This window comes from Diadema setosum, chromosome 11 (assembly GCF_964275005.1).
Source record: "Diadema setosum chromosome 11, eeDiaSeto1, whole genome shotgun sequence".
NCBI classification, from domain to species: Eukaryota; Metazoa; Echinodermata; class Echinoidea; order Diadematoida; family Diadematidae; genus Diadema; species Diadema setosum.
The window spans coordinates 8,871,603-8,899,350 of NC_092695.1; the positions used below are offsets into that span (position 1 = coordinate 8,871,603).

General features: G+C 38.9%; 1 protein-coding gene across 1 annotated transcript in view; it reads right to left on the minus strand.

The window, feature by feature from the left end:
- LOC140235007 (THO complex subunit 2-like) overlaps positions 1 to 27,748 on the minus strand; it is a 56,481-nt gene that overhangs the window by 24,062 nt on the left and 4,671 nt on the right. Inside the window, exons 2-16 of the mRNA XM_072315043.1 lie at positions 22,536 to 22,603; positions 20,394 to 20,485; positions 19,152 to 19,203; positions 18,524 to 18,594; positions 16,859 to 16,980; positions 16,140 to 16,273; positions 14,560 to 14,720; positions 13,889 to 13,981; positions 13,043 to 13,192; positions 3,875 to 4,047; positions 3,104 to 3,296; positions 2,319 to 2,354; positions 1,516 to 1,646; positions 894 to 1,080; positions 313 to 406 (exon numbers count right to left, since the gene is read on the minus strand). Of these exons, the coding sequence (XP_072171144.1) occupies positions 313 to 406; positions 894 to 1,080; positions 1,516 to 1,646; positions 2,319 to 2,354; positions 3,104 to 3,296; positions 3,875 to 4,047; positions 13,043 to 13,192; positions 13,889 to 13,981; positions 14,560 to 14,720; positions 16,140 to 16,273; positions 16,859 to 16,980; positions 18,524 to 18,594; positions 19,152 to 19,203; positions 20,394 to 20,485; positions 22,536 to 22,603 (1,757 nt within the window). The remainder of the gene's footprint in view (positions 1 to 312; positions 407 to 893; positions 1,081 to 1,515; positions 1,647 to 2,318; positions 2,355 to 3,103; positions 3,297 to 3,874; positions 4,048 to 13,042; positions 13,193 to 13,888; positions 13,982 to 14,559; positions 14,721 to 16,139; positions 16,274 to 16,858; positions 16,981 to 18,523; positions 18,595 to 19,151; positions 19,204 to 20,393; positions 20,486 to 22,535; positions 22,604 to 27,748) is intronic.

A 27,748-nucleotide genomic window follows, 5' to 3' on the forward strand; every position in this document is an offset into this window, starting at 1 on the left:
GACAGCCAGGCATATAAATGCACAGTGGAAGTGTCATTATGCTTTTGTGACCACAAACTTATTACCTGCATTAAACTTTCCCCAAACATTTCATATATAGAAAGAGTATGTCAGTGTTTATTTGTCTGTTGTCATTTGCCTTCCTATATACAATGGTGGCTTATCAACCTAAAAACAAAACAAAACAAAAAACCAGACACATTACACAAAAATTTTGCTATTTGACAGATTGCTGAACAAGAACTGACAGAGATATAATTCCTACATTTGATTATCACTCCATTAGGTTGTGCTCCACTTTAACAAGGATACATGCAAGAACATCATAGGACAGCGATGTCAGGTATTTCAAGGAGTCCACCACTGGACCTATCAAGTTGTCATACATCTGAATTTGGGACAGCACCTGCAAACAGAAAAAAAAAAAACCCCACACATATAAGCATGCTATATAACATTATGCTGTTACGCGCCAACTGCAGCACTTTATACAAAATAGTATCTCCAGTAGACCATTTTCACCTATGGTTAAGAAGTATCGGTCATCTTACCAAGATTCTATTCTGCTCCTTGCAAAAGGTAAGATGGGATTTCTTCGCATGCGCATGCATTTGTCATCTTTGTACTATGACTCCATTTATGCCCAAAGAAAGATGTGTGTCTTACTTCTTTATCAAGAAAAAGGACTGCATAAGATACTGGAGCTTTTCATGAAGTATGTACAGAATGTACCATGGACATCCTGTCTGAAGCACACACACTTCTTGCTCTCCTTGTGATTAAACCCTTAATTTGCTTCAATTGACGATTAGCATGGAAGACCCCATAGCATTGTGCACACTGTCTGAAGTCCTGGCACAGAAAGGCTTAAGCCACTGCTAAAAGAGACTCACATAGGAGAAGAGGACCCCAGGGTTGGAGTGGCTCAGCTTGCCCAGCTGCCTCCCAGAAGGCTTCACATTCTCCTTGGTCAGTCGCTTCATGATGTACTTGGCCCTGTCCGTTGTCTTGGCCTTGGTGCGAATCAAGGGCGGGTGGATGCCGTAGCTGTGGTTGATCCAACGGTTGTACAGGCAATATCTGATAAAAAAAAAATATTCCAACAATATTACACTTTAACTCTGATTTAAAAATAACAGTGCTTTCTCAACCCTGTATGTGTCCAGGCACTCAGCAATTTGCACTTGCCAAACTTTTTCATCAGCATTCAGTAGTCAATACACACTTGAACTAGTTGTAAAGTTAGCAAGCCCACTCGGGCATAGCAATGTGCCTAAGTCCAACAGGAACACCATGACGTGACACAAAAGGGATTTATGGCATTAGGTAATCTCTATTCACTGACAATTAGTTTTCAGATATCTGTGCCACTCAGCAACTGAAGCCACACTAATGGTTAACAGGAATTACTACACAAATATGAGAAGGGTAAAACCGAGACTGTTGCTCTAGTAATACAAATCAAATGCAGAGTACTGCGAGAAAGAGAGATAATACATGCCGGAGGGTTTTTACCTTCTGTGATACGGCAACATCTTCATCATGGTCCACACTTCCTCAGAGAGACAAGCATTGCATGGCATCATGCTGATAGAGGGCAGTATGACTTGTTCAATGACAGAGAGGAGTTCATGGAACACTGGATTCTGGATGTCACATAATGAAAAATAAAGAACAATGCACTCAGATGAGATATACATTATAACATTTACTCTTACAGATATGATTTTATTTTTCTTACCATTAAAATCTTATAATTTTCATCGCACATTGAAAATATATAATATAAACTGTTGGCTGATATCAGTCGACTGATCTAGATGTGTTCATCCATACTTTCTAACCTGGTTTTCTTCCAGTACAAGACTGTTTAACTTTGTCCGATGTAAATGTCCCTTTAAATCTAAGCATAAACATGTTACGTAAACTCATTATTCAGTCTCTCCCGAGTGTTACAGGTACAGTACAAGTGTTATAACAAACTACAAAGTTGTCTGAGGCTATGCCATGTCACTTCAAAACCCTAATAATATAAAATGTACAATTTAACAAAATATAAAATTGTACATAAGCAAAATTATACATGGTTATGGAATATATTACCCAATTATATCTGGGACCTTTAAATCACAATTCTTTGCAACTTCCAAATTCCATTAAAACCTATAAAGAAAATGTGATTGCAGTTTTGTTGATTAATATGCAAGCACACAAATATTAAGGAGCTGTAGTGTCATTATACATTTAATATCATTTTCACATCTATTGACAAGATTGCATCATTATCTTTTATTCATTAATGTTCTTTTTTTACATACCATCTCACTCTTCCTTGGTTCAGGCAGTCCCGCTCTCTGCAAGAGGAGAAATTTAAAAAAAAACAATAAAATGTGCAAAATGTTACTCACATAGGCATAACTAAATACTCTTTTATAAAGCCGAGCAAACTCATTGACAAAGGTATTGAATTACAAACAAACAGAATTGCGAGAATGACACACAGGCATTTCAGAATTTATAAGCAACATGCACAACTCTACTGACATAAGACTTACTGACATAAGACTTGAAAGAATGAATCTATGACATAAACAGACCACACACTGATGACTACAGGGCTGCCAACATCATTTACCCATCAAATTCAGAGGGATTCTACAGAGCAATCAGAGAGATAGTTGTATGATACATACATCTCAATGGACAAACCAATTCCCAGATCAGGGAAATTTTCTATTCACCTATCTACACACAAAGAGATATAAAGGTTTTAAGGAAGCTTCATGCAGAATCGGAGAAACTTGGCAACTGAGTGTGGCCCTTACTCTCATCCTGCCTGAAGGCCACCACTCACTGTACGACTGTCAGTCGCACAACTGGCTGACTTTCGATCTGAAATAAGCCAGAATAGCCTCAGAATAAACAAGCTTGTTCATTTCAGATCCAAAGTGAGTCAGTCCAGTAATAAACAGTCGCATAGTGTGTGGTGGCCTTAACCTGCTGAAGATGAGTCCCGAGCATACTCGGGTGGGTGTCTATGAGAAATGCATGTTGTAGCAAAATAAGCCTGTCCTTGATGGGTTAAGATGCCAAAGGAGCTTACCTCCACCAGGAGGGCCTTGCCGAGTCGGACCATCTTCCAGATGAGGACCGGCTGCAGGCTGATGTAGGGCCCCAGGCAGCGGCTCATCTCCAGCACCCCTTTCATGTCCCACACACTCTCCACGCTGCCCAGGCTGCTGTGGTTGGGAGGGGGTGGCACATGGTGGCCCTTGGCTCCTGCTGGCTGGCAACATCTGGACAAGGTTTACAAGACGTAATATGAATCTTCTGAAACATTTGCTACACCAAAATCTAAAACTTGATACTCAATTTCAAATTGTGTATACCTGCTGGTAGTATTTACGAAATGCTTATACCTAATCTCTTAGTCATTTTATGATATCATGTAGATTTATTTCATTTATGTATCATCACTTTAATTCATTAGTGCTGTGAACGTGATATTATCATTGGTGCATTTTAATAGCTGCTTAAAACCAAGTAAAAGGATGCACACTACATAACTGATGAAGTAAAATGCTTGAAAGCTGTGCAATGGAACTAGATCTATACCTTGCAAAATTATTTTCTCGTGCAGAATTACTACTACACGACAAAGTGTACATAATACATGGTGCAACATTGCATATTGCTGTAATCACAAAAACTTTATTCTTGTCATGACACTACGATCTATTACACCAACAAAGACTGATTAAGCAGTGCCTGAGAAGGGCTATTCATTCAACCCAGAATACACTAAAAAGAAACACAAATTTACTTTACTTATTCAAGCCATGAGATTCAGAGAAACACTCTGTCACTAGCTTACTTCTTGTAGAGAGGTTGGAGTAGGGACTCCACAAGCTTGCATAGGGCACTGGCCACAGAAGGCTGAGAAGTGGCCGCAAAGTCTGGCAGCTTGCTCAGCAGTTTCTTGGCATGGGTCCAGTCACCAAGACTGAGCAAAGCCTCGCAGAGTCCTATCTTCTGGTTGTCTATCACCTGTGAACACAAGCACAAGTAGGTGTATACAGACACATCAAACATCAACTATGCCATTACTCCAACTAGTGTACTTTTCCCAGCTTGCTGCACCTTTATGCGGCAGGGGCAGTTTCTCTCAATGATGAAACTGACCAATCAGGTACAAGGTCAGGGCTCGACCTTAGCGGGAGCCCGGGGACCATTGGCTCCCCAGAATCGCCACGGGCTCCCCAGAAATGTATGAAAAAAGCCCGGCTGGCTCCTTAAGTTTTTTTGCCGTATAGCCTCACGTTTCAAGACAGAATCATAGTTTATGTACACACTCACACTATTGACGAGCGCGAGCGGCCCCGGCGCGCAGCGAGCCCTGACGCTCGAAGTTATTATCCCTGCAATTGCAATATTAGACTACACACTGAACATGTTTCATTCTCCAGCCGGCCCACGTTGCCCGCATGTGTGTGTGTCTGTGTGTGCCCGACGTGTGTGTGTTCGTATCTTCTATTATAGAATACAGTAGTGTGCGCACATGCAATTCGCTGCTTGCGTACTGTGTACACCGAACGGAACCTCGCGCGCCTGAATCCCTGTCGCCTACGGACCCTGGATGTTTACATCGATCGCCGTGGTATCCCCATGTGTGGCCGGCTGGGGAGCGTGAGTATAGTAGCTAGGCTACACACTGTAGCCAGCTGCCACTATAAACAGTACCCTATTTCGTGTTGAGTCGGGGTAGAAGCACTCCGTTGTGCAATGTCTGCTTCTTTTTCTCTACTTCTTCCGCTTTTCCCTTGCCTCCCAAGTACGAAATGATTTTTAGAATGTTGTGTGTGTTTTTTGTAACGTTATTGCATCATTTTTCTGCAAGGAAGAGGTGAGTTTCTGTTCGTGTATTGATGAGCACTGCAGTAAATGTGCAGGTGAAAAGCGTTCGAACTTTCTTTCCCGAGTATCGTGGAAACTCGATGTATTTCTAGGCCTATTAAAGGAGATCTCATATAACAGAATACTTGTAACAAACTATTTTCCGGTCAAAATGAATTAATTTCCTTTGTTTTGTATCGTTTATTGACGATCCCAAGGATCTCGTCGCAATACAGAGTTTCCAATGTGTATTAATTTTCGCGTAGCTTTCGGTGCTGCAAACTTTTGCTAGGGCCTAATCCTACTACTAAACTTATCGTTCTATTTCTGTCGTTTCTCACACCTCGTTTGGTACGATTTCTTCCTTTTTATATCACTTTATCCGTTCCCTTTATACTTTGAAATATTTAAACAATTCTTTCAAGTGTCTCGCACTGTTATTTTCGTAACGGCGATTTCTCCGCTTTGCTGCAATACTTTTTCGAATCGAAGCGACGTGTGTTGTCTTTTCTAAATATTTGTGTTGGGAGGTGTTGATACATTGTATTTGTTATTTATTTTCCTCGGTATTTATCTCGAGGGACTGTGCGTGTTTCTTAATGTTGATAGGAAAAGGCTAAAATGATCTGAGTGGTGTCTGATGGTGATGGTGAAAACTACGCTGGTATAAAATTTAAAGACGGCTTACTACTTGCTGAGCGTACGTGCCGTTCGTTTTATTTCACTTTCCCTCTTATTCTTCTTCCCCCTTACTCTTCTTTCCCCTCCAAAGAATGATAAAAAAAAAAGAAATTACATACACCTCACAACAAAAAGATCCACGATCTACCAACCTTCGTAACGAAAGTCATGAGGAAAGAGTAGGTAAGAAGAGCTGTGATATTTTACAGTGCTGAAATAATTACTTTACAGGCAAGATTTGTATAGTGGCTGTTGAGTGTTTGGTTTTTTTTTAATCGCAAGAGTGGTAGCAGTAGTTCAGGTAGTGGCAAATAGCTGAACGGTACTGAATTAGGCATTGAAACTTCGAACCAACATTTCAAGATAGAATACAATGATAGGTTTCTGAATCAACCGAAATAATACCAGAGATCACAGTTAAAAAGTAAGAGCAATAACGCATGGCTTTTCGGAGAAAAAAAAATATCAGCACAGAATAACGAGAAAGCATGAATTACAATAAATTAGAGCGAAGAGATTGTGAAATACTGAATACGTGCGCGCAGTCTCTTCGGCTCGAAGAAACTTGACACCCACCCCTCTCCCCTTGTGGAAATTTCCACAAAAGCAGGTGCCACACCCAGGTGCGTGCCAGACGAAAGAATGCGCGCACTGGAATAAACAGCGTGTAAATATCCTGGAAATATCGATCGAAGAACCAGCTCATTAGTTGAATTAAAGGAATCATTGCAAAGATACCGTGATTCTACAATTTTATAGCCTTTCTTTTGGCGCATAGCAGGAAACATCAGTCGAATATAGTGTACTTCATCAAATATCTTATGTTCCCTGAACAATAAAAAAGGATCGATTAATCAGTCAATTAAAAAGGCAATCACAGAAATACTTAAAAGGTCTCGTATGCCCAGACAAATTCACTATGAGTAGGTCCAATGAGATGCAGTCATCACATGGTTAGACAGCAAAATCATGACAATTAATTTCAGTTCATGCTCATCATAACTGCTTATTACTTTTCAAAGTTTTGGCTATCAACATTCGTTCGTAGGTGTTTTTTTGTTTGTTTTGTATGTTTTTCCTCGTGAAAGACGTAATGACTTCTTCGTATCGAATGTAAACTGCATGTTAAATACCGTAAACAAGCCATCAGCTCAGCTATGGCACATTCGATCCATCGAACTTGCAGTAACCTCTTATAGGCAGGAGCACATGGCGCATTCCTTTAAACTTGAAAGTACAACCACGTGTTTGCACATTGGCGCAACCACACACAGCGCGGCATTTTGCCATCATCGTTATAGCAGACTTTCCGATTCCAGTCAGGGTAAGAGAAATTGGAATACCGGTACTTTCGGAAAATATTGATGTTTAAAATCCAGTAAAATTAAAAAGCCTGAAAACAACGCATGATTATGTTTTATAGTAAACAATAGTTGGAAACACCGAACAGAGTTTTGCATTCACTCACACAGAAGCTTTCTTGAGAAGATGAAAGCATCCCCCTTCCCTGCTAGATAGTGGAAGCTTCCATAACCAACCCAGCAAGTTTCTGGAGGTACATACATACACTTGTAGTCTTGTACACATGCATTGAGAGAAAGCAATAACGCTGAACATTGCGTAGTTTGGATTCTTTATCGTGCTGGTGACCAGCTCGACACTTCGGCATGTGTCGTAATGTTATGTTAAAGAGCTTGTAGGCCTTATAAGTCGACAAGTTTAATTCAAAATGGCAAAAAGAGGGAGATGGAAAAAATACAGATTTTGGAGCTGCTGAGTACGGATTTGTGCTTCCAAAGGTTGGCAGCTCTGCTGATCAATCAACAAGGGCGTTACATAAAACAACCCACACCTTGCAGCTAAAAAAAGAAGAACCGAGAAAGAAAGACAATAATTATGAACAGACCAGGGTAAGAAATTACACAAGGGAATGGGAGAGGGACCACACAAAACACCTACACACACACACACACGCACGCACGCACACACACACTGTGACTGTGCTAAAACCCGTTAGAGACTAAGAACCAGGTATCTCCGGCTTGTGTCTGGAGAAAATAATGCCTGTTATATCTAAACTATCTTCTCGAACAGGTTAATACATGTAATAGACCTCTATTGCTGATTGTGACCAGGAAGGTGAGAGGATAGTCTCACCTCCCTGTTGTGACTGAGGGAAACGTGGCTCTCTAAAACTCAGTTTGGCTCCCTAAAAAGGTCCCTGAGGAGCCCGGCTGGCTTCCTAGAAAAAAAATTAAGGTCGAGCCCTGAAGGTACGCTCACCATATCAACACGAGAGAGATCTTGCCTTGTTCTACAATGTATGTACGTGGAACTGGGCACATGCAAAGCTTTTTAGCTGCAAAAACAAATTGAGATCCCAAGGATAACTTCTCATGTCGGTAAGATCGCGAAGTACTACTAGTAATTGGTAATTTAAGGCATAGTTAGACATACCTAGATCATTCTAAAGCGAATATTCTGTGGTTCTGGAGGTCAATTTGACTGGATGCGAGAGAGCACAAGTGCCTGTCATCCCCAAATCTCTGGAAACATGGGAATGAACAATAAATGGTTTTCTGAGGGGAGGCCGCACAGTGTGATAGAGGGCCCATATTCCGGTACAGAACACGCATACGGCTCATGCCATATCAATCACATGTGCATTCATCACAAGCATTATGCATGCTCATCATATGGCACCAGCTGTTGCAGTTGTAACCTAGCCTGTTATAAAGATTCTGACAAACTTTCTAATTATTATTTTGTTTATTCCTGATTTCTAATATTTATGTCACTTATAACAAAACCTAGCCTCTTATAAAGATTCTAAATAGCTTCCTAATTATTATTTTGTTAAATCCTAAATATCTTGAATTTAAATATGTAGCGTATTACAGTGATATTCAAGGTATCATAATCTTTGTATATAAATTATTCCTAAAGACTTAATAAATAAGCACATATAAATATGTACCATCTGCATTTCTCTACTGGACTTGACCATTACTTATGTAGGGTATATCCTTAGAGTACACGGATATAACCGTCTACAGGTATATTGTAAACAAATGTCATTTGTCATGCATACAGTAACACCTGAAATGAAAATACTTAGAAATAAGACAGGGGTCTAGACAATCATCTGGGATTTGCCTCTCTCTCTCCCTCCTTCTCTCTCTATTTGTTATCTCTCTTTATATATATATGTAATACATTTCATAAATTAAACAAGTATTGATTTCTTTTTCTTTTTCTTTCTTTCCTGTTTTGATTTATTTTGCAGACCATGCCATAGACATGGCATGACAGTGTATACACAATGAGAGATAAATGACAAAAGATAGATGACTTGAATAGCTGCAAGCAAATATAAGCATTCTATAGTTTGCTTTTCTTCAATGAAGAATGCTTTTACATGACATGACACATTTTATATGCATAAAAGATGGTATATGTGTATGTATTTTACATGTTTCTGCAGAATCAGCCATAATTTTGTATTATGTATAATTCAAGAAGTTGGTTATTTTATCTGTTCTGTGGAATTGGGTGATTCAAAAGCTTTTTTGTTTTTTAAGGCTACATTGCCCATACAGGTCTGTGGATGATGTTTTATGGGACATTGTATTAATTAGTTAAAGAGGAAAGCTTAATTGTTATTGTCAAATACATGTAGCCATGTATTCGTATCTTTATCTATAAATTGAAACCCCTCATCTTCAATAAGTTATATATATTTTTTTTAATGTAACACAATTTTTCATAGTCTTAGTACAAATTGTACATGTTCTGTATGTGTCATGTTAGTGACACTTAATGTGGATGGGGTACAAATTTTCATGAGACAGAAGGACTGCCTTAATGTTCCCTTACTAGTAAGTTAGATTACTACTAGTATACTGTACTAAGATTGTAGGTACATGGATGTTGAGATATTTTATCATTTGTTAAACCTGAAAGAATGTTATGTACAATAGTACATACATGTACTTATTTTGGTTTTGTATTAGTATTATGCAAAATTTGTTTACATGGTTTATGCTGTTTTAGGTTGTCTTCCATTCCAGCGAGTCACATACAGTTTATACTGCCAGCAGGTTTCGGGAATGACTCCGGCTTTCCGTTGGTGGCCTTGTGTGCCTGCTGGGTGGGTTTGCTGCTCTCTCTATTCCGGCCTAACCCGATCGGCTCTGTGGGCAGATTCCATTTTGTATATTGATTATTGTGTGTGGGTATGCATGTTTGCGTAAGTGTATGAAGAAAGAAGGGTCGAGTAAAGAGTATCGTAACTGTGGGTGGATGATTTGTCATGTTTAACTAAAAATGTAACACTCGAATAAAGAATGGAGTCTGCCAGGGGCCTGAATTGGTGCTGGTGGATTGAGCGGCGGTCCGCCTGGCATGTTCGCGGGCTTGTCGGCGGTTTGCTTGGGACATCTCTCGTAATCCTACATTATTTTGCTTTAAGATGATTTGTGAAAATGGGTGACAACTGCTATTTGTGAAATACTTGGTATGGCTGCTTTTTTTGTTTTGTTTTGTTTTGTTTTGTTTTGTTTTATTTTTATTTTTATTTTTATTTTTTGCTTTGATTGTTTTAATGTTATGTATGATTTGTTTTTGAAAATCAATAAAAAAAAAAAAAAAAAAAAAAAAGAAAAGAAAATGTTTGAAATAATGTTATCAGACTCTCTAGTTTTTCCTTCATTTTCTTTGTGTACTTTCTGCTCACTTTCTTTTACTTTCTAGATGGCCAAGGCCATTGTGAAACATGAAAAGAGGGAGACCCCCTTCAAGAATGACAAGCCCAGAAACAAATGATTCAGGCATTTCATGGCAAGAAATCCAACGTTGTCATTCAGAATGCCACAGAGCCTGGGTATGGAGAGAGCCTTTCTGAACACAGACAGACTGGACAACTGGCTTAAGAGGTCTCCACGACTATCTGGAGAAGGAGAACCAGTTAAGCATCCTCGATTGCCCCGACCGTATCTGGAATGCTGACGAAAGTGGGTTTGCGATCACCCTAAAAGCAACACCCTCTTATAAAGGCACGAAAGGTTCCAAGTTCGTCTAATAAGCTTTTACACCGACAACAAAGAAAGACAATGCTGACTACTCCGGAGGCAACCTCCGCTTCCTGGAAGTTCGTCCCACCTTTCATCATTTACACTAGGCAGCGAGCTTCTCGCAACTGGAAACCTCTTGAGGGAGTACCAGGCACCTGGGTTGACAACCACGCAAGCCAGATAAATCACCATGTGGATGAATTCTGCACAGAGAATGGAATAATTCTCTATCCACTGCATCCACATTCATCGCATGTCACACAACCTCTAGATCCCATAGTGTTCGCCCCCCTGAAGAAGTCCTACAAAAAGGCACAGTCTGCCTGGAAAGACAAACATCCAGGCCAGATTCCAACCAAAGCCGTTTTCACAAGCATCTTCTCGAAAGCCTGGGTGGAGATGAAGCCAAAGCACACTCACGTGGCTTCAGATTTATAGCTCTCTACCAATTCAGTGGAGAGTACAATCGTGAGAAGGTGGCAGCATCCAAGCTCTTCAAAGAGGCTCTGGTTATCCCACTGACTCTGATCTCTTCTCAACCTGCCGGGACAAGCTCAGCTACAACTGCTCCACCAAATTTCGCAGGGTCTTCAAATCTACAGACCAAAGAGAGTACACCAGGCTCGTCATCACCATCGCATGTCTTTCCTGACTAATCGCAAAACAGGCAGAATGGGTGGGATGTGACCACTGTAGGCACTGGCTTCATGTTGCATGCTCAGAGCTTGTTAGCACGACAATGGAAGAGATCGAGGAGGTTGATTTCACATGTCAGTTCTGCATCATTGACTAAATGAGTAAGAGCACCAGTCTATTCACTTAACTTCAGCACAATTCCTTTTTTATAAACCAAAGAAGAACATGGTATGTATAGATTCTCATCTTGTGTTTCACATACCAAATGTATTTGCACATTCTTTGACATTACAATGAAATTTTTCATGGTCAGATTTTTTTCTTTTCCCAGTGAATGTTCATTATTCATTGATTTCATAATTCCAAACTGTTATCCGGGAGGGCATCAATGTTCTTAATTTTGATAAGCACACTTAGTTGGGTTTGCATATTTGAAAAAATATACCATTTTCCTCACGCCAATCTACAACATCACATATCTGTTTTCCCTATTCATTTTTTCTCTTTTTCATAATCTTTCCTTGTTTTGTCAATGTTTTCATTGTTTTATATCTACACTTTTGTACAACGTGGTCATATTCACATGTATTTTATATCTTTATATTGAATCAGAAAGAAAGATTGAATCAAATTGATACATATGATTTTTCTTTGTCTTACAATGTTCCAATTTCCTCTTATTTAAGTGCAATGTACTAACATTAGGAAGAACTCACAGTACTTTTTTTAATGACATCTCAACCGTCATTTGTATTTATCAGTGTATTTGTTATATATTTTTTTAGTGTAAACCCTGTTACTATGTATATAGTGCACATTAATATATTTATAGTTATTTATCAAATCTATTATACAAATTGTACCTATTCATTGGTGTGTGTGCATGAACCTGCACATTCATCAGATGCTCTGTTGAACGGGTTGCAGAATATGGGTCTCTTCGAAATAATGTTTCCAATTGTATCAGTTGACATGAAAAATACTTGGAGTTTTCCATACATTTTGGCACGGGTATATGCCCACTGCCCACTGACTGGTCACTCTTGACCATGCAAATTGCCATTGTGCTTTAATTATTGGTGCCCCACATGTTGAGTGTGTTGCATTTGTCTAATTCACACTATTAGTAATCAATTCATTTCTTTTGGCTCTTCCTGAGAGGGTGGCAGATTTTACAATGTCACAAAAGTGTTAATATACCTCAAACCAGGATAATTACTCTACTTGTGCAAGTATCAATATACACACATATTTGAATGCAAACATACAAGTACAGATACATGCATACCTACATTTTTTTTTTTTTTTTGCCCAACATAACTGTAGTATCTCAGCAAAAGACAGGGATTCAACAAACACAAAGACACACTCACCTACATGTAACATACATACTCACACACTCCTTTACACAAATACATACAACTGAAATACTAACCTGTGGATCACAGCCATCCTAAGATACATACAATACAAGAGCAACTTGAAGAAAGATGTGTTTCATGACAAACCAAATCTTCACCTTACAAGCCGTGAATGTCTTGCCAAAATACAAGCCCCTTTCAACACCACATATCTAGAAACAAATAAAATACTCACACCAAGGTTCGACCTCCTGTACCAAAATCTGACTGCAAGCAAAAGCGTAGGATTGATAAGTAGCCGCTAGTCAAATTTTGGATGGCGCTATGGTCAAATTATAGGTGGTTTACTTTACTCTGAAATGTGAATCAACAAGTCTCTTCTAGGTGCTTCAAACTAACCTGCTCATCTTTCTCCTTTTCTTTGTCCTTGTTCTCGTCTTTCTCGTCCTTGTCGACGAGCACGGCCATGCTCATCTTGCGGGCAAACTGCCGGGCGTCGATGATCTCCTGCTTGTGAGACTTGGAGATGTCAGTATCAGATGGAGCTAGCTGCAACGGGGAGAGGAAATCCAAATTCATTGCAGAATCATGCTCCAAGAGACGAAGACACGCTGACCCAATTTTGCTAAGTGCTTAAAAGGCATTTGCTCCTAGGTGACAAGTAGTCATTCATTCAAAGATAAGACGTGGATATGTCATTATGTATACATACCACACAGTATAGTTGGGAGAGATTTCATACTCTTGACAGCTTGAAAATTAGACAAGCACTCCAAAATATGTATAACTCTGTACATGCCACTCCCTGTTACTACTACGGGAGAAAATGTTATTTCTACCCTAACATCATCATACTAGTTGAGCAGAAGACAATAGATTTAATGAACATTCCCAAGGAAGAAAAAAAAAAATAAAGGTGCAGAAAAGTAGGTATGTCTGCATGTCATCCATGTGAAAATTACCTCACAGTTATCTTGACTGGTTCTCCTTAAACTTTTAAGAGATACGCGGCAATAATCATTTCAACAGATACATGAACTCAGATCAGCTAAGCTTCGTAATTGACACAATGGAAATATAGGCATAATACAAACACCTACACTTCATCTCACCCTAGAAATTAAAGAGAAAACAATCATCAGAAAAAAATTTCCTTTCTCAGTCCCTTTCCCTTCATTCTTAACACTTATTTATGGAAGTTTGCTCTTTGTTTGACATCTAGAAGACAGTACATTATCAACTCACATGGGGGTAGAGATCATCCAGCTCCACAAGCCTGTGTTGTAGCAACTGGGCAGCAACCTTGTGTAGGGACTTGGGGGTCGCAATGTTCTCCTCCTGGAAAATAGCATGTATGTTGGAACATGTTATACTGTGTCAAAAATCAATGCTATGCCTGTAGGAAATTAACTCAATTATCAAACTGTGGTGTATTTAAAAAAGGGAGATAATTTAATGTAGCAAGAACTTATACCCCCATTCCACAAAGATTTTGTCTGTGCACTGAAATCCCTCGCTGAAAGGGGGAAAAAATCACAGCTGGTGGTTTCAACTGTGTGTTAGATCACCGTACGTGGTGCTGTAGGGTGCGCGATTGCAAATAATGGTTCTTCGCCACATTTCAAGGATGTGCACTTGTGAGTAAAACAGCTGCGCAAGAGATCAAGGTCAGTCCCCCGCCAAAATTTTGTTGCCAGACTCGACAAGTTTGCCAGGCGAGTGGGGAATGTCCCACTGAGCATTCACACGTTGGGATTGCCGGGAAAAGTCCTGGCAAACGGGACATTCCCAGCGAAGCGTGGGATCATCTGAATGCGGTGATAGATGATGAATTCAGCAAAATTGCACATCTTTCAATAGGATGGGGCCTATGAATATTCACAAAACATTTGGAGACGTTTCTCTCGAGTTCTCACCTTGTAAAACTGGAATTTGAATCCGAGCACCTGACAGACAGTGAGAGGATCACACATATATGACTGCAGAAGAGGTACGAAGAAGTTGTGTAGATCCGGAGCCGTCTCAAACGCCTCTAAGATGATGTCCAGCACACGGTTTGGATCCAAATCAAAGCCACCTGTGCACAGACAACACACATCAAACATTTCAAAAGATCCTGACACGATCACAGGCATGACAACCTTCCTATCCCAAAACCCATCTCATCCTCCCACAGAAAAAAAAAAAAGACATACAGAAGCAAAAAATGCAGTTATGGTCATTGACAAGCATTTGTTCTGACAGATATATATGAACTGATATTGGCTGTTAGTTACTTGTTTTGTTTTGTTATTGTTTTTGTTTTTGTTTATGGGGGGGTTTGTGGGGGGGGGGTTTGTGTGTATGTGTGTTTTTGTTTGTTTGTTGTTGTTGTTGTTGTTTTTTTTTTTTTTTTGGGGGGGGGGGGTAATTTGATGTAAATATTACAAACAATCCAGCCGAGAACAAAATATGCTTCAAGCAAAACTACAAGTTCAACCCAAACATCCAGCAACTATTAAAGCTATGTGAAAGATTACCTCCATACGAACGTTAATTTAAGCACTACAAACCACCCCCCCCCCCACACACACACACACTCTCTCTCTTCAGGGGGAAAGAAAAAAAAAACTTTCATGAGTTGGAAAGCTGATGAAATCTTTGAATAAAATAATGTCCCTCTGTTAGTCTGAATTTGTTCATACAGATTGGCATGGTCCTTATGGATTTTCTCTGTGGCACTGAATTGGACTAACTTCTGTTGAGTATAGTATTGAAAGCAAATTACGCTGTAGATGTCATTGAAGCGATTGACAAATTGCCCTATTTAACACATGCACCCCTCAAAATAACTTCTGCAATTGAAATTTGATATGTTAATATTTGTCTTACATCGATATTATCTTCATTAAATATGACATCATAAAAAAGCCTGATTATCTTTAACCCGTTAAGGACAGACGAATTTTGCTATATATCATGTTTCCCATAGACACCTGCCCAAGTATACTCAGAGGACTTGTCTTCAACAGGTTAAAATAAAACCTCACTTATTATGACTGGATGTTCCTGGAATGTGTGGGGAAAAAAAAGACGAGTATGGGGAGAGATCAAAAGTGAACAGTCACAACAATTCTGCTATTGATAATGAAGCCAGGAATGTAATGATACTCTCACGATGCATTCTATTCAAGCACACACCTTCCATGAAAAGACAAAACAAGTGGGGATTATACTGCTTGACATAACATGTGTGCTCTATTTTGCAATTTTTCACATTTCACCTTTCGTCATACTCAAACTCTTTTGTTTTAACGAAAATTAAAGGGGGCGCACGCCCGGTGCTCACCCGCCTGGATCCGCCACTGAAGTGAGTTATAATTGAAAAGAAATTTAATCAGGCTTTCTTATGTCACATTTGAATGAAATTATGCAGTTTTAAGAGAAATATGATACATCAAACTGGAATTGTAGGACTTTATTTGAGGGGTTTATATGTCAGCTCACCACCACTCACCTATAAGAGCTTTGATGTTCCGTGATACCTGGTGACTCATAGAGGGATCCACTGTGACCTGAGTGATGTCTGATACTAGCTTGGCAAACCCTTCACTCTCCTCTCGTAAAAGGTTGAACTTTTGCTGTTTGTAGCTGAAAGGCACACAAAGAAAGGTATTACTTACAGTCAATTATTACTGCTAATGTACAGGCAAAGACATCCGGGCACAAATCTCACAATGGGTAGAAGCCTGTTCTGTAGTAGCATTTCTGCTTACATTTTCTTTTCTAAGAAAGACTTATATTGTCTGAAGCATATTATCCAATCTAGTGAACATTCAAGAAAGTATCATCATCATCTTTAATAAATAACTAATAAATCACACCTGTACAATCATTTCTTTTACTATTAAATGTCTATATTCATACCAAATCTTCAGAAGCTCCCCAATGTGTGTTAAACAGATTAAAAATTGTCAAATGATTGAAACACACCTGTACAATCATGGTGGCAGTGGATGGCTCTTACAATATTACAGAGAATCTCACAAAAAATGACGGTAGAAATGTTGAATTCATTGCAAAGATAATGGTCAACTTTGAGCTGAAGCTACTTCTTTCCATCTCATCTTTATACCGGGCAACTGATTACAAGATGTGCATTCTGCCACAACAGTCAGGGGCATGACTAGTGGAGGTTGGATTGGGGACAATGAAGCTTTTGAAAGTTTCACATACTAGAGCTTTGTCTTGAGACGCACATATCTCTGAGTGAAGGCCTGCTTGTTGGTGAGGGTGCCCACTGTTTCCAGTGTGTCGTTGTCTAGTCTCTCCTTGAGCAACCCACTATCCAAGAATGCCTGCAACACAATAGGCATAGATAACTCATCTTTATCATCACAGGATCGCAATGATGTACATTGCATGTGGTAGGTGCAGAGTTCACAAGTCATTTTGTATCCCTCTCCCACAATGTGTTACATTACACAAACAGTGCATGACCTTCAATGCAATATACTGCATTATATGCATGCATCACTAAGGTATCATAACCCTTGAATAGTATCATTTCATTTCATTTAGCCCTTCAGCCTCAGTGAGATATGATTATACGTGGGCTTAATTACTAATTTAAGTTATGAAGAGCTTGGCATGATGAAACACAAAGCATGCACTATTTGTCAATATATATAAAGTACAGAATGCAAAACACCACCTCCCCAAGCAAGAATTAAAGACCCGGTAGCATGGGAATTCATGGGTAGTCCGATTCATTCACTGCCCACTGAGGTACAAACAAAACTACAACTAGTAAAGGTCAGCAAATATGTGCATCGAAGCGCATGGTCATCCGTAATGCTCGACTCCTGTCAAGATTCTGCCGCTGTGTGTGTACTTACATAGAGAGCAGTGATAGAGCTGTACACAATTCATCACAGGGATTATCAAATACAGTCAAACCTGCCTTAGCGGCCACCTGTCTATAGCGACCACCTGTCTATAGCGGCCACTGAAAAATCCCCCCCAAGAGAAAAGCCTTGTTAAAGACCCTGTTTATAGCGGCCACCTGTCTAACGCAGCCAGCGGCCACAAATTTTGTTCCCCGCGGTAGATTTTAATCTGTCTATAGCGGCCAAAAAACCCAATATAGCCGTAGCCAAGCCGATAATTCAGCGTGTTTTTCTGCTTTGTAGCCGTGCGGCAACGTTCAGTGATCGCCGCCACTGCATTCATCCCTCATTCAGTCATAATAATGTACTAGTGTTAAGCTTTCTTCACGACATTATACATGCTACTGTGCAACAATCTCATATACCGGCATGATTAAATGCATGAAACACGCGGTGTGTGCATACGTACACACATACATGTAAATGTAAGGCTACAATGATGATACATGTACATGTAAGCAATGCACACAAAGTTGGATTACCTGTCTATAGCGGCCACCTGTCTATAACTGTCACTTTTTCCGTCTCCCTTGGGTGGCCGCTATAGACAGGTTTGACTGTATATCGAAATCTGGCCAGCCGTCCCACTCCACAAATCCCCATGCTGCAAGGTCTTCAATAGCTTTGGTGCATTATCATGATTACAATATGAATTCATAGCATGAAGCTTTAAAGGTAGGTGCCCTCTTTATCAAGCAGCTCAATTTTATACATGTTAATCTGTAGATCGGAACTAGCATGAGAGGGAATAAGCAAATGAGTATGTCAGATTTTTATAGGGTTATAAAGTTAAAAACAAAACAAAACACACAAACATTCCCAAAAGGTACTTCATGCTACTGAACTACTAGGCCACTATGCACATGTATCCCAACTTTAACTTTTAAATTCTATTCAACAAATGTCTGTACAAGACTGGTATTTTGCAAATGATGTAGCAGCTGAAACTTACTGTACAGGCTCCCAGGAGTGCAATATATGTGTCCCTGGATGATGTGTCATCTCTTGCAATGGTTTCAAGATCTATGTGATAGAGAAAATATTACAAAGAACATGTTATCGCACAACTTGGCAATTTTACTTTCTATTCTCAAGAGATTCAAGTGTGTAGAATGTTGTGCATGTTCACAAATATATTATTATGTGAAATCATTCGCAGAACTGTGTGCATAAATATAGCAATGCATTGTGATACAGAGATTTTGCAGTGAATAGGAAATCATTTTGGTACATTTGTATGTGATAGATTTGAATGCACAACATCTACTGGTGTTCTGCTGAATTGAGACATATATTTGCTGTGGAACTTTGCTACTAAAAATTGGAAATTTTTAAAAAATGCTCTTCATTTTTTTTCCTTTCTTTCTTTTTTTAAACCAGATGTATAGTTTAGTCGGATGACAACTGACTCACGGTAAATATAAACTCCACAACATATGAAAACGGATTGCCACTTCATTTCAATTTGTTCAGCCAGCTGTCGCAATATTTCAAGTATTTGCAAGAAGCTGAGAGCTCTCTATGGGTACAAGGAGAGTATGCCTTCTTTTCCCCAGGAAATCTCCGGCAGATGAACCTACCTTTGATGTGGAAGACATCAGCCAAGACTGAGGAGACACCAGGGTGAATGTCCTGCAAGGGAAGGGGAGAGTCAAGAGGTCAGAGTAGCCAGCATGAACCTACATTCCAACAATAACACCTTATGAAGTTCTGCAAATTTATATAACATACTGTATTCACCATATACTTAGCGAGTCCAATTTTTCGCAAATCAAGACTTTCTGACAATCTCGCCAGTGGTTAAATTTGTGATTGCGAAGTACAGTACTGAACAAAGAAATGTGTACGTGCATGTCACATTCATGCCGTGATCAGAGTTAATATTTTCGCATACCCGTTACTTTTAAATTTGCAAATAGCACCCAACACGCAAAATTCCCTAAAATAAAAACCTTACGAAATATTTGGCGTATGCAGTAATGCATTCCCATCCCATTCCAGCAATGAGAACAGGATGGCATGTACATTTGTAAAGTATTTATCCAGGGCTCTGTTACATAAAATCAAGTGCAAGTCAGAAAATCAGCCACTCAGAATTAAGAAATTCAGAGACTTGCTTTTGATATTCTAACTTATATCCGATCTCATCTTTTATGCAACAGGGCACAAACATAAACCAATGACATAAAAAAAAATTAAAGCGACATAACTAGTCATGTATGTGATTGTAAAGTCTAATCGAGACCGAGACAAAAAAAAAAAAGGGATAATAATAAAATACTGTTAACGCCTCATCTGATGGGGATTTGCATGGCAATTCACATACAATAGCACATCAAGTTCAAACTAGATATACCATGTATGTGTGTGTGTGTGTGTGTGTGTGTGTGGCATTACCTCGCATACATAATAATGCTTGGTCATGACATAAATGCACACCTCCTATAACTTCGATTGCGTGTAACTTTCATCTCTGTTTCATTAAATGAGGGGTAGTTCTACAAATCCATTGCATACTGTATTCATTGTTTTCCAATAGAGCAGTCCAAACTCATTCTGCCTTGGATATGCAAGACAATTCTGAGGTCATACAGAATATCTATTCAATTAAAAGTATCATGGAGAAAACAACGAGTACCATTCTTAATCTTAGTCAAAACTGTTACCGACTTTCAAAGACACCCTCCACTTAACCTCCTATGATCAGTAAGAGTGACTCTCCTACAAGGTCAGGAAACGTATGTCATATGTCATTGTGTGTATCTAAAAAAAAAAAATAAAGTTAATAATTAAAGTTACAGGCCGATACTACTAGTACTTACCACAATAGCACTGAATGCAGACACAGCATGGTCCAGCTTCAGAGCACCTCCCAGGACCTGGTCTATCACTTCATACAGGCATTTGGTCACAACTGTTTGTTTGGGGGGGGGGGGGGATGGCACCAATATAAAACATTATACCTCATTATCATGGAAACTGTTCTCAGAAGTACAAATTTCTATAAAATTGTCTTGAAATGTTTGGTGTCATTTCTGACCTGAATCGAAGTATGGGATAAGGATCCTTCAGAAATAAATGGACAAAGCAAATACCAGTGGCATTTTAAATTCTGATCTGAATTCCTACCCTGTATATAACATGTACATGTACCGATACCTACTTTATAGATGGCTTTCAGCATAACTGTGTTATCTTTGCTCCTGTAGGAATTTCTCTTCTGCTATCTTCTTATCTACACATCAGGTATTCAAAACAAGTTACAGTACATGCGTAACCACCACCATGCGGAACAAATTTAGACAATATAATCTCTGTGTGTCACAATAACTTACTTTTACTCTTTTACTCCCATCAAAGCCTCCAACTTCAACCACACCCATTTCCAAGACAATTTTCATGACGATGATGTAAACATGGCACCACATGTGAGCCTTCAACCGGGTTCATCATCATACAGTTGTGGTGTTACATTGTACACTGGTACTGCTCTATGCGTAAACCCACAAAATATAATCAGCAATACCTCTAGCTATCTAGCTCTGTAACATACGCAATTCCCTATTCTTTCCCCAGCTTACATTGTATGTGCATTTCATATCACAGGGTGTTCAATACCACCATTAACAATGTCATTTATCCTATACACCACTGTCCTATGTAGTGTCCTACACTGTATGTAAGAGCTATGCCATATCAAGTGAATGCAAGGAATTTATAAAAGTAAGTCATCACATCATATTGGCTTTCACTTCCAAACTACACTACAAAACCAGACATCCAAGAGTTTTATGAAAAGTGTGTAATCTATAATTTCATGTATTGTATAACAGTTCACTATGTACCAGTATATAGCTAATGTGACCATCTCTATTAATCATTGTTTTGCATTGCCGAGTGATGAAGTTTGACATGAAAATCTGAGGGCTTAATTTCTAAATACCCTTAATAATATATACAGTAGAACCTCATTATAAAGTCACACATATAATAACCCTCTTATAACAAGGTGATTTCTCAGTTTCCGACTCATTTGTACCCCTATTTAGCAAGACACCTCATAGAAAGAGCTGTCGTTTTTAGAACCTCCCATCTTAATGAGATTCCCCTGTACCAGCAATAGTGTTAGAAAGCAATTTGGAGGACACCAATATTACACACTCAAGTCATCTAGAAGAGTGAAATGACAACAGCTTTTGGGGCATTGCAGAAGAAATTACAGTGTACATTTCTTGAAATGACTTCAAATAAAACTGTGTGTTAGGTGCATAACAGAAATAGTCACTTTCCACAAGACATCATTATCAAGGTAAAAATTTTAACCAAGATTCATGCAATTATAATTTTGGCTCTCATTTGATCTCATCCGACTTGGACTGCCATCTTTTGATGCATTTCTTACAAAGAATACGCAAGGATAATTCTCTCCTTTTCCACACCCCTTCACCAGTGGAACCATTAGACTTGTACTGTTGTTTGCCTTGGCAAAACTAGAGATATCACTGGAGGCGATTAATACCCCTGCACTGGAACACTGTCGAGGTAACAAGATTTAAAATGTTGTTGCTATATAGAACAAGTGCTAGCCATTGCTACCTATAATAGTGGTTACCAGTACATGGCTAATTTGCGGCCAACTGTTCAAAATCTGATGGAGCCGTTCAAGCTACAAGACTTTGCAATGGATATCCCGACAGTCCTACCCACCTGCCCCACCCATTATCCACCCGATTTCCGAGTGATTCTTTATAGTACCCCTCAAGCCCGCCGCACACTCTACGACTCATGAATATACGATGGACAGACTTTGGATCTGAAATAAACAAGCGTGTTTATTCTCAGGCTACTGTGATTTATTTCGCATCCAAAGTCTGTCAGTCATACAGTTGCGAGTTGTATAGTATACAGCTAGTTTTACACACACTGTGTGGGTGGGGGTTATAATACTCCACTACAAAACTTACCATCGATACTTCCTGTAATGACTCCATCATCCACTGCTTCTGCGATACGGCTACGGCAGAACTTCATGCTAGATGGGGTAAAGAAAGACACAGACAGGATGCAGTTTTAGAGGGGACCATTTTTTTTTTACCCCTCCTTGGCCACAAGAAGTTGATGATGCACTATCACATCCATACACCTACAGAGAAAATGTTAATGCATATCATAACATCATCCACCATTATCAAAGACAGAGAGAGAGAAAGAGAGGAAAACCCATTTCACATGGTTTGAAAAACGTGGCTGGGATCATGAATGGACGGTCTAGGATGCCTGCTGCAAATGCGCTCCAATGTGAAGCTGTAAATGGAGGTCGCAGGCCATCAGTATAAATGGAAACATAGAGCCTAAAACAGCTTTTTGAAATGGGCTTGACATTCCTCATGGGGATTCGTGCGAGCTACCGGTATATGTAGAGAAATGACTCGATACATGCAACCCTCTCCCCCATAGAAAAAAAAAAAAAAAAGCAAGAAAACAGGCCAACCACCAACATTTTGCCCATGCTAACATGGCAAACTAACATTGAAAAAAAAAAAAAAAATCACTGTTAAAATAGGTTTCACTGGTCCCCATTGATCAAATCTCCCCTCATACATTTATCAATGATTCCTCACAGTGACAGTGAGAACGTTTGTGACCTTTTTTATGTAAATATGCCTACTGGACATTTCAGGAAGTAACAACAAAATTAAACTTGTGGAGCCAGAAACTAATGCAATACAGCAAGTGTATTTCAATTTGATCTGTATTAATACAAAGGTGTTTATTGTAGTAAATGGAAACAGGAAGCAAAAACACACGACAAAAGAGGACAAGTCGTTTGTATAAGACATCACTGTTTTCTTTCACTATTGAAAATCTAATCTACTCTGACAACATGGGGCTAAAGCCAAAATTTATTAAACATCTGGATCACAAATTATCTGAGTACAGATTCTGTATCACAAATTGATTCACACAACACACAGTTTTTACTGCAATATGAAGTCTTTATTGGGTCAATAACCAGAGTTGGCAACTCTGCAAATACAACATCATACACTATTTGCCATCTGTCACAGAACTACATACAGTGTACAGATATTTAGTATACATAACACTTCAAGAGGAACGCAAGGCAATTCATTCAGGTTTGGAGTCTGCTGTGAATGAGTACATGGCAAATACACTGCAGTGGCCAATTTCAACAAGTATTCATAGACTGTGAATCTGTGAAACAAGTAGTCAATGTGTTGAATCTTTCTGTAAATAAAATAAACATCTCTCCCCTAGAGTGAGTTCAGACATATACAGTGAACTCTCGTTATAAGGAACGCTGAATTATAACAAAATTCCGGTTACAACGAAATAAAAATTCAGGCTGCAACATTATCCTTTGTTCGGCTTTAAAGAAAATTTTGATATAACGGCATGGGGGGGGGGGGGGTGGTACTAACCATCACGTTTTGCATTTGTTCGATTGATGTTTAACCTGCAACATACATACTGCATACTGTGAGAGGTGAAATACTTGTCCCACAATACAACATATGCCAGCCTCCTAAATTGCAACATTGAGCAAAAGAAATTAGTGGTTGCTATAGTTTACATTTTTGTGTATTTGCTTGTTTTGCCAAACACAAAACAATGGAGAAAATACTGACCATAGATGATGACGTACAGAATTGACTGAATACTCTGAACTACACGTGTATTCATTCAATAGACATAGCCAATGAACTTTTCAATTTACTATGAACCAATGTTATCTATTTAAGAGGAGTATCAACAGCAAAACAGCTTCAGCATTTTCTTAATGAGAAGTAATTTGTAAACTGCAGCTTATGTGTGCCTTATAAAAATTTTAAAAAAAGGTAAAAAATAATGTAAGTTCATTCCATAATTTGGCAAAGAACACTAAATAAAACAAAATTTGGCAAATCAATGTCAAAATTCTGAACTCTTCACTCAATTTGGCTTTTCCCCACACCTCCACATTCCTGGATTAAAATCTACCAAAGCTAGGTTATTGGGAGCATCTTCAGATCTCTTGAGGGTAATTACATTTTTCCCCTGAAGCTGCTGCTGGAAACAAAACAAAATCGTGTGTCAGGTTATTACATAAAATAATTTGCCACTAAGTTTTGTGCATATGCCATGTGGAAGAGGAGCCTCCATGTATTACTAGTATCAACAGGCATTTGTCCCTTTTCATAACTTGCCCAAATGAAAAGTCTAGCAGGTGGGTTGGTAGCAATTTGACTTTCATCTCCTCAGCATCCAGCAGTTACACATATTTTTGTAGTTGTACTAGTGTGATCTTTACAGGGTCAGCACAGCATGATTATAATTTCTCTTTGTCCCAAATCAGAGCACACCCATCATTGAATCTTCCTGGATACAAAGATTAATGCTATTTGTGTTCATTATGCATCTCACCTAAACTGTACTAACCATACAGTGATGACAAGATTTATACTACAGATTCACTCTGCTTGATTCTTAAATCAATTAAGGGTAAGAGTAGCAGTCTCTTTTTGATCTCATTTATTACCAAAATCCAAGCATACCAAGCAAAAATATATTCACATTATACATCTTAAAGGGGATGGCTAGTAACTGATCAGTGGGAATCAGTGGGAATGCTGGAGGATGATTGTTCCAGTCCTTGTGGGATTCATTTAAGAGTACATTATATACCAGGTAACTATTGTTGAGTGAAAATTATTTGCTTCAGAATGGTCTCATATTCAAGTAATGTGCAGTTTAATGTTTCCAGGTTAGCATGCCTGTACAGTGACAGGGCATTAAACTGCACATTAATTGAATATAAGACCATTCTGAAGCAAATAATTTTCACATAACAATAGATATACACGTATAAGGTACTCTTAAATGAATCCCACAAAGATTGGAACAATCATCCCCCAGCATTCCCACTGATTCCCACTGATCAGTTACTAGCCATCCCCTTTAAAGACCTAGCAGCGTGGGGATTCACAGGGTGGGAAGGTTGACCCGGTCCAGACATATTCGAGAATCCCCATAAGGAAAAACTGTGTCCAGCTTTAACAACGATTTCTACACAAGTACATGTACACACACTGCCGAAGAATACCAGTATTGACTGGAGCTGGCAATTGCTGATGAGCGTATGATACAAATATTCGCTGATACATGTACTGTATACGCCATATATTTCGCGAGTGGTTAAATTCGCGATCGTGGAGTCCTGTACTGAACGGAGAAATGTACACGCGATCAGAGTCAATATTTTCGCGTGTCTTTAATCTCACGAATAGCACCCGACTCACGAAATTCGCGAAAATAAAAACCTAGCGAAATATTCGGCGTATACAGTATGTGGTAAAAGGGTGCTACTCCTGGTTTTCGAATGTACACTGGTGGACAGCGAATGAAGTTTCCCCTCACTACCAGGTCTTTCATATGATTTTCTAATATTCTCTTTCCCAGTTTGATATGCAAAGTGTGACTAGCAGTTCAGATCTTTGCTTTTCCTGAACATATCAAGGAATTGTGCAACACCACAGAAAGATAAAATGTGGTGAGAAATAAGGTCTATTTTTTCGCCTTCATAAAATACAAATTTGCAAAACTACAATGTAATCAGTTGGTTTACAGCTGCGGTCAAACCTATGGACAGTTTTCATTTGAATGCTAATACCAAGCTATTCTACCAACACATACCAAACACATTTCAATACTCAACAATCTTGTTTGCAAACATCAGTTGTTTCCATGTAGGGAAGACCTCAAGGCAAGCCTTCTGGTTGTCAAGGCGGATCTTTGTTATGCAGCATACTTCAAATTTGAACATAATAGTGAGGAAGTTTAATATCAAACTTCCATGCCACCACAGTCTATTGCAATAGACATCAAGTCTGTAAAATAAAATACTCATACCACAACATCTAAAAATCCTTCTACCTTCATGTATGTTTGTGCATTTGCTAATCAACCTGAAAACAAAGGTTGACAAGAACTGCAATTTGAACTTTGCTAATATTTGCAAATATTTTCAAGGAATAAGTAGAAAGATCTATGGCCTGAATTAACAAAGGCAGTTTATTTTAGCCCATGGATGATGCAAATTTTGTCTGTGTTAATGTGCATGACAAACTTCACCTGCCAGCAGACATCCAATTATGAAAGCATGCTGATAAGCTCATACACTGTATGAAAGGTACACCCATTTTGTGCTTGTTTTAGTCCATGGATTTAATTTAAACCATGGACTTGATGCACTCTTCCTTTGTGAATTCAGGCCTTTGTGTCTGGAACAATCCTATGAACGAATATATTACAGGCACAAAATGACAAGAGTTCAGGAAAAATGTTCACATGGGTATAGAAGCTCTGTCAACACTCACATTTTGATGATCTCATAATGACATCATAGCAAGCGTGTACTGATAGTTATAATACTGTACCATACTTTCAATCTTTTTTCTGTAAATAAAAAAAAAATAGGTACTGTGTATCTGGCTTTTCATGAAACTATTGAGCAAAATTTAGATCTGTGATGCAAACACTTAGGTGATGCCTCATCCCGAGTTGGACAATGGAAGAAGCTGTCTTGCATACAATTATGTGCAGAACACCATTTTTTGCCTGATAGCGTCACCTTATCATTCGCAATGCAGGTCTAAAATGGCCTTGGGATGGCAAAACAATGTATCTACATCCAACATCATCTCCAGTAAATCAAGTTTGAAGTTTCGCAAACCTACATTGTACAGCTCTTTTTCTGGTTGAAAGTTGATTTTGTCACGATCAGTTGCAAATTACCTTTTCTTGATGAGACTTTCGCTTACTGGGTCTGTTGGCTTCTTCAGATCAAACGTTGTGAGAGACTCTTCCCACTAGCTGACGTAGCTGTTTTTGTTAAATAATTTATTTCTTACCCTAGGACCAATAGTAGCAGTAATACAGTGAATGCAATTTCACAAGACCCTTTATTTTTAGAATGATTTGCATTTAATCAAAACATACATTATTTTGCTGTATCAACATAACCTGTGACCACGCTATTGCTATTGCTACGGCAAAACAACGCAAGTATCGATCACTGGCATGCGTATAATGTCCAACAACGTCAATATGTGAGCGCTTCTGCAGTTGCGCACGACGCGCAGCCTAATACTGCGTAAACATGTAGATACATTGTTTT